The 14,066-nt window shown below is 38.3% G+C and overlaps 1 protein-coding gene across 3 annotated transcripts in view; it reads right to left on the bottom strand.

The window, feature by feature from the left end:
* The window catches only part of LOC108426861 (kinase non-catalytic C-lobe domain-containing protein 1), a 52,170-nt gene that overhangs the window by 5,248 nt on the left and 32,856 nt on the right, over nucleotides 1–14,066 (bottom strand). For 2 of the 3 annotated variants that reach the window (XM_017696666.2, XM_037538820.1), the window contains 16 exons: nucleotides 12,566–12,704; nucleotides 10,355–10,692; nucleotides 7,842–8,182; nucleotides 7,616–7,648; nucleotides 6,909–7,002; nucleotides 6,702–6,799; nucleotides 4,123–4,319; nucleotides 3,818–3,928; nucleotides 3,550–3,697; nucleotides 3,189–3,365; nucleotides 2,519–2,734; nucleotides 1,969–2,051; nucleotides 1,484–1,637; nucleotides 990–1,112; nucleotides 264–323; nucleotides 1–109 (listed from right to left, as the gene is read on the bottom strand). The exon at nucleotides 1–109 is cut by the window's left edge and continues 49 nt beyond it. In XM_017696666.2, coding sequence (XP_017552155.2) covers nucleotides 1–109; nucleotides 264–323; nucleotides 990–1,112; nucleotides 1,484–1,637; nucleotides 1,969–2,051; nucleotides 2,519–2,734; nucleotides 3,189–3,365; nucleotides 3,550–3,697; nucleotides 3,818–3,928; nucleotides 4,123–4,319; nucleotides 6,702–6,799; nucleotides 6,909–7,002; nucleotides 7,616–7,648; nucleotides 7,842–8,182; nucleotides 10,355–10,692; nucleotides 12,566–12,704 — 2,421 coding nt within the window. The remainder of the gene's footprint in view (nucleotides 110–263; nucleotides 324–989; nucleotides 1,113–1,483; nucleotides 1,638–1,968; nucleotides 2,052–2,518; nucleotides 2,735–3,188; nucleotides 3,366–3,549; nucleotides 3,698–3,817; nucleotides 3,929–4,122; nucleotides 4,320–6,701; nucleotides 6,800–6,908; nucleotides 7,003–7,615; nucleotides 7,649–7,841; nucleotides 8,183–10,354; nucleotides 10,693–12,565; nucleotides 12,705–14,066) is intronic. The other variant, XM_017696667.2, reaches the window with a different exon arrangement.

Below are 14,066 nucleotides of genomic sequence, written 5' to 3'. Positions count from 1 at the left end.
TCTCCTGCTGTTGTACATGCATGGCCAGAGTGTGTGCATCCGGTAGAGTTGGCTGCCCTCTTCCCCTTTCTCCCTCCATCAGACACAGGCTGTCGCTTTTCAGAAACACCTGCAACGAGTGCGCCAGCCAGATCAGATCCATAGTTTGAGAGAATATAGCTCAAATCCAGCACACTTGGTCCTGCTAATCATAGTCTTATTGTCTATAAATTACAGCTTATAATATAACAGGTGATACATTAGTTAAACAGTCTCTGTCATACCTGTACAGCTCTGAGCTCCTCAAGAACTTCCAACATTTTAGCTGACAGCTGCTTCCAAGCCTGTAAAAGAAAGCTGAAATTATTTCCACAGGAAAACTGTAATTTATAAGTAAGCTAAAAACTGAGATTAGCAGAAGCAACTAAATAATTTGTCACATTACACACACACACACACACACACACATATACATATATATATATATATATATATATATATATATAAACACACCTAAAGGGTGAGTCAAAAGTCACAGAACAGCGTTTTATTTTATTTTTTATTTTATTGTCGACTTTTATTTCTGGGGTCATCTCAAATAAACTCTGTATGCTGAGAAAATCTGCAACAAACACCACCTTCACTTCAGCACCGCATCTTGTGACAGCATAAAAAATAAAACAAAATAAAACGGTGTCCTGTGACTTTTGACTCACCCTGTGTGTATATATATATATATATATATATATATATATATATATATATATATAAATTGTATGATGAAAATATAGGTTAGGCTTCTTTTTTCTTGTACCCAGAATTGAATGGATAATATCCTAAACAATTCAATATTAACATGCAGTCTGCTGTGCAGTGGAGATATGTTAATCCATTTAACAATATGGTATTAACAAATAAAGAAAAAAAAAACTGGTGCCAATTTAGAAGACAGCCTATTCCTACTTGAAATAAACATGAGACTGAGGTGTTCGTGATTTGCCCAGTCTTACCGGTAACTGCTTCACAATCACATTCTCCAGTCCTCCAAGAATCTGCATGGCAGTAGCAAAGTTTCTCGTCTCGTAACAGTGTTTAGCAATAGAGAGAAACTTGATGAGTAAAGACGTCTGAACCTAAAAGAAGACAGATCACAGCAGGTGACAGCTAAAAATGAATTAATGTCAGTTTCTGAGAAGAGATCCACAATATGGTAAAGATGGAGACTGGCATAGCAAGGAAAAAAACAAAGCACGTCCTTTTTGAACAGTGTTTGCTATCTGGGTCAAACTTCTTTAAGAATATATTTGCCAGAATATCAAATAAAACTGAGATTTAACAAATTCAGATCATACAATATTTCTACACACCCTCATGTACAAGATAGTATTCCCTGTTTACGGATTACAGGGGGAATACACTATTTACTTTCTGAAAAGGGTGAACTCAAGCAAAACAGTAAAATATGCCTGTAATCAACAGAGCCTTTAAAAATCTGAAGGATTACCTTCACAGAGTCGGTGATGACGATCTCAGCGGACACCCAGTTAGTTACACTTTCTGCATACCGGATGAGGAGCTGCAGGGGCCCATCCTGAGCTGGTGCCTCACCCACAAACAGACTACTGCCCTCTAGTGGTGGGGCATCAGGTGGTACACATCTGACCAACAGTGAAATTGTGACTAAAAATGTCTAAGACAGTAGGAAGCCCAAAAACAATTTCAATCAAAATGATTTAGTAAATGTGCCACCAGTTTTTACATAGAGACTTCAGGGTGTGTGCCTTGCATCATTCTTCAAAGATGTTCACTATTATTTTATTCACTTTTATTTATTGACATAGGCATGAAGCACCTATATAAAGTATATGACAGTGAAATGGTAAATGAAAATTATATCTGTTATGCGTTACTTTGGAATCATTGTCCCAGCCTATAAGACAAACTAGTTTCAGATGCCATCACTATTTTCTGTGAAACTCAGATACTCACTTTGAGATGTTTACTGCTTTCTCTCGAACTCCCTGTGCTCTGGAGTTGAGGAAATTGACGGGGTGACAACCTTGAAAGAGTTCCTGAATTGAGGAAAAAAATAACAGATGGGGAAGCTGAGCACAGATGCTGTTGAGTCAAAACACACTTGTTTGACATATGCGAGGCTGATTGTTTCTGTGACTGCGTATGGTTATATTGAAAGAGTGGAGAGATGAGGATGGAGGTGCTTTGTCTCCCTCTAGAGAAATAGCAAAGGAATAACAACACCTGTATTTGGCCATTGTATCTTCAGTAGCAAAGGAAAAAGAGAAAGGAACTACACAGAGAAGAACTCACAAAGATAACAAGGGAGACATATAGAGTAGCCTGTGAGGGGTTTTTAGGAGTTGGGGGGTTGCCACCAAAGACATGAAAAGAGAGAGAGATAGAGATAGATAGATAGACAGAGAGAGAGAGAGAGAGAGAGAGAGAGAGAAAAGACAAAAGAACAAAGGAAGACCAGACTAAAATGACTGAGAAAGACAGAGCTCCATGTAGTGGTGTTTACCTGCTGGAGGAGTGTGAGCTGCTGTGCTATCTGCAGAGGTATGTGTTCTGTCTCACTGAAGGCCACTCTCTCCTCACTCCTCAGACACGAGCCGGTCAGCTGGCTGACCAGAGAACTGTAGCAGGGTCTGGGCAGCGCTGCAGCAATGGAGTACACTTTCTCTTTAGGCTGGCTTGCCTGGGGCTCTACCACCCGGGATATACGCCACTGGAAACTCTTTGTGTGCCACATAAATATACACATAAACACAGGAGTGGCATTCATTCAGCAGCAACATCATTTTCCACTTACAACATATGTAGTAGATGGACAAAAGTGTAGACACAAGTCAGGCTTCAAGATAGCTGGTAATACTGTGTTTAGCTAGGCAACATTTTTTTGTCTATTTTATTTTTAGATATATATATATATATAACAGTATTCTCTACTTTGAGGCAACTGTGACATGAATAAGGCATGCAGTTTGCACAATGCTTATTGGTGGGACATCACTTATTAGCTACATTAGCATCAAAGTAAATCTGATCTTTTGTCAAGCGATTCCTTTACTGTAATTGATCATTTGATTAATAACCTCTCTGTCAAAAAGTTTAACACTGAACTCAAGGCCTTTCATTAAACCTACAAAGAGTTTCCTCTGAAATAATGAGGCTAAATCCATCATGCTGACCTTCTTGGCAGCATCCTCTGACTTCCCGCCTAAGGAGGAAACTGACTGGACATCACCATCCTCCCAAATATTCACTGGACTCCCACCAAGACACACCATCCCACAGCTCTGTTGCTTTTTAGGAGGGTTTTGCAGTATCATGAGTAGATTCTCTCCTCGACTGTCTACAGGAGCCACCTGGAAACAAAATACACAAAATATACAGGTCTAGATTAAAGGGCTATCATTAGTTATCAGAAAACATTGCCTTCAGGTTAAGATGTGCGTCAGACAAAACGAAGACCAGTTGATATCCTGATGTTTTTCAATGGTTATTATGTAAGTTTATTTGGACACTCCGATTGAAGCAGCTTCCAGTCACCTCTGATGTGAGGAAGTGGTCAAGAGTTTGCTGGAGGCGGGACTTGGATGTCATGTCCACCAGCTGGCAATTTCCAGTCCAGCACTCTAAGAGGTCTAGAGTACGATGGTACACCTTTGCACTGGTTGAAGAGGGGTCTTCATTTCCTCTGAGGAGCCAAGAAGATGGATTCATGATTCAGAATTTACATTAGGAGAGTAAATAGTAACAGCAAGACATGGAATATCACTTCTAATAATAATTGATAGCAGCATTGCATGGTGTTTACCCCAGTGAGTTTTTAAATTTGTCTATTAAAAACTGTAGAAATTCCTCAGGAGTACAGAAATATCGAAAAGTGTAGAGGAAGTGCTGGATGTATCCTTCCATGTAAGCATTTCTGTCAGAAAAAGAAAGGAAACATATCATTAATAGCTGGCCTAGTTTCTTTTTCATACAGCATGGAAACTTATGCAAATTGCATAAGTTATTGAGTAATATGAATGAAAAGTATAAATAAATAAATAAATGAATGAAACATTGAGATTAATTAAAACTACAATGACACAGTAATATAGCAGTGTTCTGCTTTACCTGGCATAAAGATAAGCCATGAGGCCTTTGGGTGTCCCAGCCACTAGAGGGCAGCAGCCTTTCCTTCTGCGCTGTTCACACACCAGGCTCAACACAACTTGATCTTCACAGGGTCTGAGGTCTACACAAGAAACTCCAGAAGCAGCCAAAGAGGGCAGTAGAGAGGGGGGCAAGCCCCACTGATCCACAGACAACACCTAACAATCATACAAGTAATGGTCAGTCTGTTTTCCATTACACTATGCTCTATATATTGCCTGCACGAGAGAGCATTCAGGTCCTGGATATCAGGTAAGAAAACGCCAGTTGATTAAATCCCCTCATTTGGAATGTCCTGCGATGTCATTAGAGACACTGATTTTGTACACTTTCCTGTCAACTACCTAAGGAGTGATAAACTGCTATTTTCAACACTTCCTTGCTCTGATTGAAGGTCCTGTGAACATTTACTTGCATTCACTACTACGTCTCTATGGAGCCCTGGAGGGGACAGAGATGAAAAAAATAAATAAATAGAGCAAACATTTTGCAATTTGTATGCACGTTTTCTTTTATACATGGTCACAATTTCTTAAATCGTTCCCTCATTTTCTTTTAAACGTGTGCATGTTTTCTTTACTTTACTTTCTTTACTTTAATAACTGTCATATTTCATTTTTAACGCATGTTTCTTATTTTTTTTATTTGTGCGCAAAATCAATGTATTAGATACAGGTTGTGTTATTTGCCCGATGCAGAAGGATCTAACAGCTCCCTGACACTGTTTTGATGTGTTTGATCGATGAGATAATGAACAGAGATGCTGATCAGGTCTGATTTTGATTTGGGGGTTATGAGGAAACTGCAGCTCCTCTTCACAGCAAATGGCCCTCAGATTCATCAGTGCAGCTGCAGTTTAGTGGTGAAATGAAGGAAGACAACAAACTACAACCACAATCTTCACTAAACTGCACTTTCCAATGATCATATTTAACAGAGAAACAGACGCAGCGTGGCCGCTTAGGGCTGTTTCTGCTCCCGCGACAAGCTGCGGTGCGTCAATGTTTCAACAAACTCAAATTAATGTGGGATGTGGTCAAATGGCAAGACAGATTAATAGATCTAAGTATTAGATGTAGACATATTAATGGGAGGATGTTGAAACGCTGATAATTTCTTCTTTTAATTGCGTGATGGTCTCTAACACCCTGGGAGCAGAAACACTGTGGGCCGTTTGCTGTGAAGAGGAGCTGCAGTTTCCTCATAACCCCCCAAATCAAAATCAGACCTGATGAGCATCTTTGTTCATGATCTCATCAATCAAACACATCAAAACCCGTCAGACAGTGTCAGGGAGTTCAAAATACAAAATGTGCATTCAGTTAAAAATAAAACATGACCATGGTTAAAAGAAATGAGAGAACAAATTAGAAAATCATGATCACAAATAAAAACACATGAATGGAATCTGGAATCTCCCTTAAAATGTCAACACGCACAGTCCACTCTGCAGGGAACTATTAGGGTCACTAGAATGTACCTATATAGTATCTGAGGAGGACCAGATTGCAGATTGAGTGGAGACACTTTCATGGACACATTTATTCAGTGAACTCAGGGATTTGCTAAACCCAACGTTAATAAACACTAGTTCCAAAATGATATCTGGGTCCACTATAGCTTCAAGCATGGTCAGGGGTGATGCTAACATGACTGAAAATATGACAAACGTTTATTCATGAAACATGTACCATAATGCCATTACATTGAAATGGGGTTCTAAACTTCCGTATCAATTCATAGCATCTTATATAACAGGCAATTTATAATAGATCTTTAAACAAATGATTTCTATCCTTTGCTTTAATCCTTCATATATAGCTTTGGTATAATACTCTTATTATACACCAATGAGAACACTGGGAAACACTTTTCATTACTCTGTACCAGCGTAGTGACGGTAATTCAACAAAGTCAACGAAGTTGAATTCAACAAAAATATTAATACATTTTATAGCTTATACATCATTATAAAGTATTTTTCTTTTTCTTTCTTCCTGTGTTGTACAAGTCTAGAAGGCATAAAGGAAAAAGATATCTTTCAGTTTACGTAAGGATCCTTCACAGCATCATTTACGTTTAACGGGTCTCGCTCAAAGCCCTCTTTGCTACATTGGTCTTATTGTATCTCAGCAGCCATGTTTTCACTGTTAGAGCCAGATGAAAAGGTTCTTAGACTACAAGGCTGCTATTGTACTGTGTTTCCGTTTGTGGAGTTACAACTCTGGGGCTGAATAATCACAAGGGCTTTTTCCAAAACTAATCAAAGCTGCAAAATATTGGACGCAGGCGAATCTCTCTATGAAATAGGAGAGTTGTAAAGTTGTAACATTTTGTTTAAATATGCTGTAACCATTTTCACTTTCACCCAAACACATTTCCACATTGGCCAGGAAGCTGTAGTGATGTTTGTTTTATTGAAAACTGAGAGTCTTGAACCATCAATTTCCCACTGTTAGTCCGTGTTTTGATTAATGTTATTAGATAACATAGGTCCCACGACACATCAGATAAGGAAATACATTTTCAGTGGTACATACCCAGAGATATTTCCTTACAGAGTGAAGGAATTCTACTTTGGTTCGCAGCTCTTCAAACTGCATTTTCAGTTTGGGCAGCATCATTTTTGCCTCAGAACCTGCAGAGAAAGCACAGACTTAGGACACAGAAAGAACATTTACATCAATATCTGGATTTTGGGTTTTGTCCACATATTTAATCAGATGTTATGTTTCTGAATATTATACCTTTATTTTTTCTCTCTTGGTGAATCAGCTTGTGGTAGAAATTTCTGGTCTTCTTTAGATTTCTGCTCTCAATTATCAGCTGTTGCTGAAGTTCCTGCAGTAGGCAACACAGCAGAGACAAAAGCTTACTTCACATGGTTGACCGCAGTGCAGCTGAGAATAGAGAGGTCAGCATGCAGTACTGCTATCAAAAAATGCTTCCTAGCAGACAGAGATCCAAACTGATTCTGAAATAATAAACACATTTTAAACAGAACATCCACCTAAACTCTATTTTAGGTCATGTTTATCTATTGAGAATCATTGCTATATTTGCAGGAGTATCACATTGAGACTTTTAGTCCCAGTAGTTATCAGCTCAGAGCTTCCAGTGTACTCTGGTGTGACTGCATCCCTCACTATGGTAACAGACATCGATGCCTAGTGCTTTGAAGTAGTGGTGCTCGGTTGTAGCTTCTGTTCTCCCGTAGAGATCCTACTGTCTGACCGGTCAGCCATTTAAACCTCTCTCCATAATCATCAAAGCACTCACACTAACCTAGCCACTAAAAGATAAACTGTCACAAAATGATAAATGTTACCATGGAAAGTCTAAGAACTTCAATTTGTAAAACTATTGTGCAAAATAAATAACAAATAAATACTAGAAAGCACTCAACAGAGTTTACTGGTGGTAGCTCGCTTTCACTGCATTAAATAAAACCTACCTGGTAAAATTCTGGGTCTAAGAAAGGTGGCTCCTTTTAGTACAGTTAGCATTAAGCAAACATTGAAAAACAAAGATTAGGACACAAGACAATTCCAGCACAACAGTGTCACTCTGCATTCAATCTCAACAGGACAGTGAACCTAAGATTCAGCCAAAAACATACAAAATATATGAACATGTAGCGGAGCTCTTTAAAGTATAGAAGTTCTGCAGAGACGTCCTACTTGTGATTTATCCTCCAAGCTTGGCGAGTCACTGTGGTTGCCCAATTTGCAGGCGTACTCCACCACATCCTGGCTGAAGCAGTCCTCTCCATGTAGAGCCAGAGCCCATGCAGGGCTGAAAGAGGGCCTCTGGAGGCCCGAGCACGAGAACAGGGGCCTGTCGGAGATGAAGGAGCCAGAGTCGTCCATTTCTGTGTCCGACCAGTCATGGGTGAGCTGGCTCTCTCCACTCTCCTCCAGTTCACAGCTCTGGTACAGAGCTTCATCCTCACAGGCATGCCCATCAGCTCCCCCTACTGGAACACTGCTGCTCTCCATCTTCAAACTGACTCCACTCATCCCTGGAGTAGTGATACAAGTTTGGATAAACAAGTTATAGGAAACGGATTTAACTGTGTGCAGTGGTTTTCCTTTTGACATTCCAGCTATCACAGCTTATAACTGTTATTACTAATTTCTTACTCACAGCCCATTGAAACAAGCAGAGAAATTCTGCCAAAGTGTGGACTGGTTGAGTACTGTTTGTTTATTTCTGGTCTAGCATCATTAAATGTTCTTTAAAAAACTACATGTCATTATTTTTGCTGTTACAATCAAATATGAAAATGTTACAATCAAATATAAATATATGAAAAGGAACAGTTCCCAGAAAATATATATTGAATACTGGCATACATATATATATATATATATATATATATATACACATATATACACATATATATATATATATATATATATATATATATGTATATATATATACACACACATTTTTTTCCATGTTTTGACAAGAAACAAACAAAAAAGTTGGAAGTACAGACTTGAACTTGTCAGTACAGAATGTACGATAAAAAGTTAAGCTACTAAAATGAAGCTACAATGATGCTACTATTCTATAACTTTAAAAATGTAAACTAAATTGTAGAAAGCTGTGGAAAAACAAATGTCAGATGTGTCAAGAATAATCAGAGAAGTAAATGATTCTTTAATGACTGAGATTGAAGTTACAATAACATTAACATCCAGACTGCCTTGTATTTAAAAAGTTTTGATCAAATGTCAGGAAGGTGACCGAACAAATAAATAATTACTGTATATCATTTTTAAAATTATTTATCATTTTATCACTTAACATTTTTATGTTTCCCAAAACATATTTTGAAAGAAAAAACTAAAAATACTAATTAGTGGACAGCTTGTAGTATAACCCCAATTCCAATGAAGTTGGGACGTTGTGTAAAACATAAATAAAAACAGAATACGATGACTTGCAAATCCTTTTCAACCTACATTCAATTGAATACACTACAAAGACAAAATATTTAATGTTCAAATGGATAAACTTTATTGTTTTTTGGAAATATTCACTCATTTTGTGTATTTAATTGAATATTGGTTGAAAACATCCCAACTTCATTGGAATTGGGGTTGTATTTTAATCTAAAAAGGTTAGGAATAAATATAAAGTTATAAAAATACTTTAATTATTATTAATTATTGACAAGTGATTATAAACTATTGAATGATACACTGTTAGAAATTAAGGTTCTGTGCAGGTATGTTTTTCACTTACCGAGCTACAATGTAAATGTACCCTCAACAGTGGTTTTAAGGTCCAATTGTGCACCTTATATACGTTTTTCCAGGTGAAAAGTACGTACTTGTATATTTTCATAACCTAATGTTTTAAAACGGAACAATAAAATAAAAAGACTCAAGATACTTGGTGCGTGGAGTCAATGCATCTTAGAAAATATAATTTCAATGCATTATGGTACAGTTATGTTCCCTGACTAAAGATACTAACATGTATCCTTGAAGACCCACCCCAGTGACCCACCCCAGTTTTTTCAGAGAGTATAGTATAAATGTAGTTCATTACTTTAAAAACTATGCAATTAAGTAATTACATTTAAACAGTATAGCCAAATGGCAGTGATGACTAGTCTTCTAACACAGTTGTATGCAAAAGTTTGGGCATGACTGGTCAAATCAAATTTTATTTTCTATGTGAAAAAAATACATATCCTCCACAGAAAACACACTTTTGCACATTTAAGTGTGCAATTACTAAAATTTGCTAATCAAAAAAAGCCATCTCTATTTTTTCCCTGCAGAAGATGTGTTGACTGTTCTCACTTATCAAATCAAGAAAACATCTAACCAGGGGTATTCAAACATTTGCATGCGACTTTATGTGTTAAGAGGGGTATTTTATCTATCAGAAGTAAACAGTGCAGAAAGAAAGCAGCCGAAGAGTAAGAAAGTTCACTCTCCAGAGTTGCTTCCCTGACAACCCTAAATAAGACAAAAGCATCCTCTCTGCATGTGTCTGGCAGTGCTGAATACACTTCAAGTTCATCCAACAGAATATTCCTACATTCACAACTTTACTCCACAGTCAAGCCAAATAATACTGAGGCAAAAACATCCCTTGTAAAATAGCTACATAGTGGACATGTAAAAGTTTTCCTAGTTAAATCCTGATGGAACTCAAGGTTGGCTAATCCTACCTGTGCAGTCATGACAATGTTTGTTGTATGTTAGCTGCTGGGTCCTGTCCAACATCCACGTGTTGTTGCTCTCAGAGGCTGTCTTTCCTTCTCCTCCTCCTTCTTCTGGCCCTCTGTGTCCTTGTGTGTCCTCTAGCTTTTTTTGTTCTACAGCTGCTGTCTGTTCGTTCTCCACTGAAGGGCCTAAAAAGGCAGCAGGGCACACATTTGCATTGTGGTCAAGCTGAGTATGTTCTCTGCTGTCTCTCCTCTCTCTCTCTGCCTCATGCCTCCTGGCATTCAGGAGTGATGTCAATGCCCTTTCCTCAGGCTTTGATGGGGGCTGTTCGCTAGACGCTCTGAAAGAGGGACAGACAGACAAACAAAATACAGAGATGGCCAGAAATGAAAAAAGAGAAAGAGACAAAAAACAAGCATATATTCAAGAACGCACCAGCTCTGTCAGTTAGGAACAAGAGCAAACTGCTTATTCTGCACTGTTTAAATGAAGGTACTTTGCAGGTCGATTTTCCATTGATCAAGGTACAAACAATGTAAATGTACCCTCAAAGGTACAACAGTGGTTTTAAGGTCCAATTGTGCAGCTTAAATAAGTTTTTCCAGGTAAAAAAAGTACGTACTTGTATATTTTCATAACCTAATGTTTTAAAACAGAACAATAAAATAAAAAGCCTGGAGACAAAAGCCTGGGGTGTGCAAAGTAAATACAATTTAGAAAATATAATTTCACTGGATTATGGTCCATGTGGTTATGTTCCCTGACTAAAACTACTGAAATGTACCTTTGAGAGTACCTCCCCAGTGACAAGAGGGGTACTGCCCCAGTTTCATGCCTTTTACTTCACATACATCACAAGAATATGTACAAGAAAAAAATGATAAATTAAATATCTAATCACACCAAACCTTATAAAACTACTAAATGACAATCAGCTAGATCACAGTAATAAAGTAAATACAAAATTAGAAATTTCAACTGAATAAAATAATGGGTCACACTATTGTGATGGTCTCTTGCTAACTATCTATAACTATCAACAGTATCAGGCTATTCAACAGCATTACGTGTAGGATTAGGGACAGGATTAGGGTTATTATTAGAGGAAAAAAAACAATTAATTTACTACATTTTTAGGCGAATTACAGTTAAAGCAGAAGACCATCAAGATAATGTGTTATCACAACAACAACAACAACAAGAATAAGCACAATTATCTACACTTCAATATAATTTCAAAGCAGTAGTACAGTCCAAACTTTATGAATTAACAGCACACATAACCTACCAGATCAAGTCCACTTGAAGTCCTTCCTAAATACCTGCCAAACTCTTTGCATCAATGTGCAGCTGCAGTGAGAAGCAGCTTGTGTCTACAGCCATGACTCCCTCTCCAGCCCCCCTTGTACAGACAAGGGCCTGAGAGCCATGTGATCCATCCAGGAGAAAGAGCCTATTGTGACAGTCTGAACTTCACAGCTACATGGCCTCCTAGCATCTCTCCTTCACTCATGTGACCCCTCCTGATTCACATACAAGAGTCACTTGCTAAAACGAGGTACTGGAAGATTGGCACCACGTGTAAGACTTTCTCTCCTCTGTTTACACATCTGGCTCCTCCAAGCACTTCCCAAGACTCTCCACATGGACACTGGAAGAAGCCCAAGGGTCTTCACAAGAGCTCTACAAGCCAAACCCTTCATGGCAGGCTGTTACCATAGGGACCGATCAGCCTGGCGAACGAGCGAGTCGAGGGCTTTTTGAAATGCTTCTTATTTGAATGCTGATGATGAGTAGAGTAGGGGGTGGGGAGCATGGTGTCTTAAGTGTGTATTGTAAATGTCTCACGCGAAGCAAATCAAAATTCAAAGTGCAAAGCCGATGGCCATTTTGGGCACCTCTTGGAACACTTCCGCAACTCAGTCTGCTGATGCTGGGTGCAGAACTGCTTCCCTCTGGCACACTTTTCTTTAGAACAGTATCAAGTGTTTCTAATTATTCTACAACCCCAATATTTAGTTTTTACATTTCATTTATAAGATGATATCTTTGAGGATGTGGTCTTGTAGCAAAATCTGAATCTTCCATCCAGCAGTGCCTTCAATAGACAAAACGCCTGAGGCGGCTGATTTGAAAGTTAATGTAATGGCAAATTTTGTACTGCAATGATTCCCTGTAGCCTCGCACAGAACACGGACTTCAGGGATACTCACAAGGAAGGGCAGCTGTGGTTGACCAGGCAGTGCAGCAAACCCAGCAGGTCTGGGTCCCAGTGGAGATCACTGAACTTCTCCACTACTGCCCTGCAAAAGGTCTCCAACTGCAGGCTCTTTAAAGAAAGGATGTACTCTCCTGCAAATACAGAGGATGAGAATTCAACAAGCATGAGTCACAAGGGAACCATTAAAGTCAGCTTCCCCATCTGCCTTTTGTTTTCCAATTATCTAAAATCCAATAAGAGAAGACTTCAAATTACACTGAGGGCTTCCTGGTGACAGTATGGTTATAATACAGTTAAGGTTGTTATCTAATTAGATGGCTGTAATTAAATTAACTTGACACAGAACCAGTACAATATGTTGAAGAACAGCAAGACCACTTACTTCATTTTGATGGTATAAGTTATGCATTTCCACATTTTTGATGTGCATGTTAAAACTTAGGTCTAATTAAACTTGTGCAACCAGCTACATGACTTCTTCCAGTTAACATGAATTTAACATGAAATTTCCAACATGAATTCCCCAACACAAACTTAGTTTAGTTCAGTTCTCCTAGCTTACATTTTCATTTCGTTGCATTTTACATCTCAGTTAGGTAAACAATACAAAAGTGGTTAAGTACGTAGCTTACTTAAACTGAAACAGTGTTATAGTGTTAATATTCTTACCCCTCATTGGGAAGTCCTATCCAGCAGATGGGAATTAGCAAAGACCAAATTGAGGGTAAAGGTCAATTGAACACATCCCTCTCTTCGGCCCACCAAAACTCAGAGCTCATACAGAGACAATCACATTCACTTTCCATTTTTGTTTTGAAGAAGCTCAAATCAGACTGTATTGTTTACTAAGTTGCAGTATTAAAAATGTGAATTATGAGATTTTGCAACTAATCCAAACAAATATGTTGCATTTATGCTGAGATAATTAAAAATAGTTGCAGCTTGTTTCCTTATAAAGTTTTAAACTTTTAAAGTTTATCTGACTTTCAGTTTTGTATAGGCAACACACAGCACTGCAAACTTTAAAGTATTCCATGAGCTGGATCTGGTGTGTTGATCCAGTGTGTCCTAAAATTTGTAGACACCATTTCTATTGAGTGATTTAGGTGTTCAATTAGGCATTCAACAACAGTTTGTTTGTTTAATCAACATAGAAATGTATTGCCAAAGAGAATGAGGCACTCTGGAGTAGTAGCTCATGAGACCAATGCCACCTTGCCAAATTCCAAGTGTCCACGAGGGGGTATAAAGCCCCCAGAGATGGGCTTGGAGCGGCATTTGTGATTCAGAATTAAATATGCAACAGTATTAACAATGCATCAGTACTTGTCCTCACTAATGTTCTTGTGTTAATACAATCAAATCCTCACAGCAATAATCCAACATCTGCTGTAAAGCCTTTCCAGAAGAGTGGAGGCTGCTGCCGCAGCAAAGGGGGGACAAAACCACTATTTACACCCTTGATTTTTGAAGAAATGTTGGATGAGCAGTTG

Source organism: Pygocentrus nattereri, chromosome 5, assembly GCF_015220715.1.
Source record: "Pygocentrus nattereri isolate fPygNat1 chromosome 5, fPygNat1.pri, whole genome shotgun sequence".
Lineage (NCBI taxonomy): Eukaryota > Metazoa > Chordata > Actinopteri > Characiformes > Serrasalmidae > Pygocentrus > Pygocentrus nattereri.
Note: the sequence above shows the minus strand (reverse complement) of the source record. Positions and strands in the feature narration are given on the sequence as shown.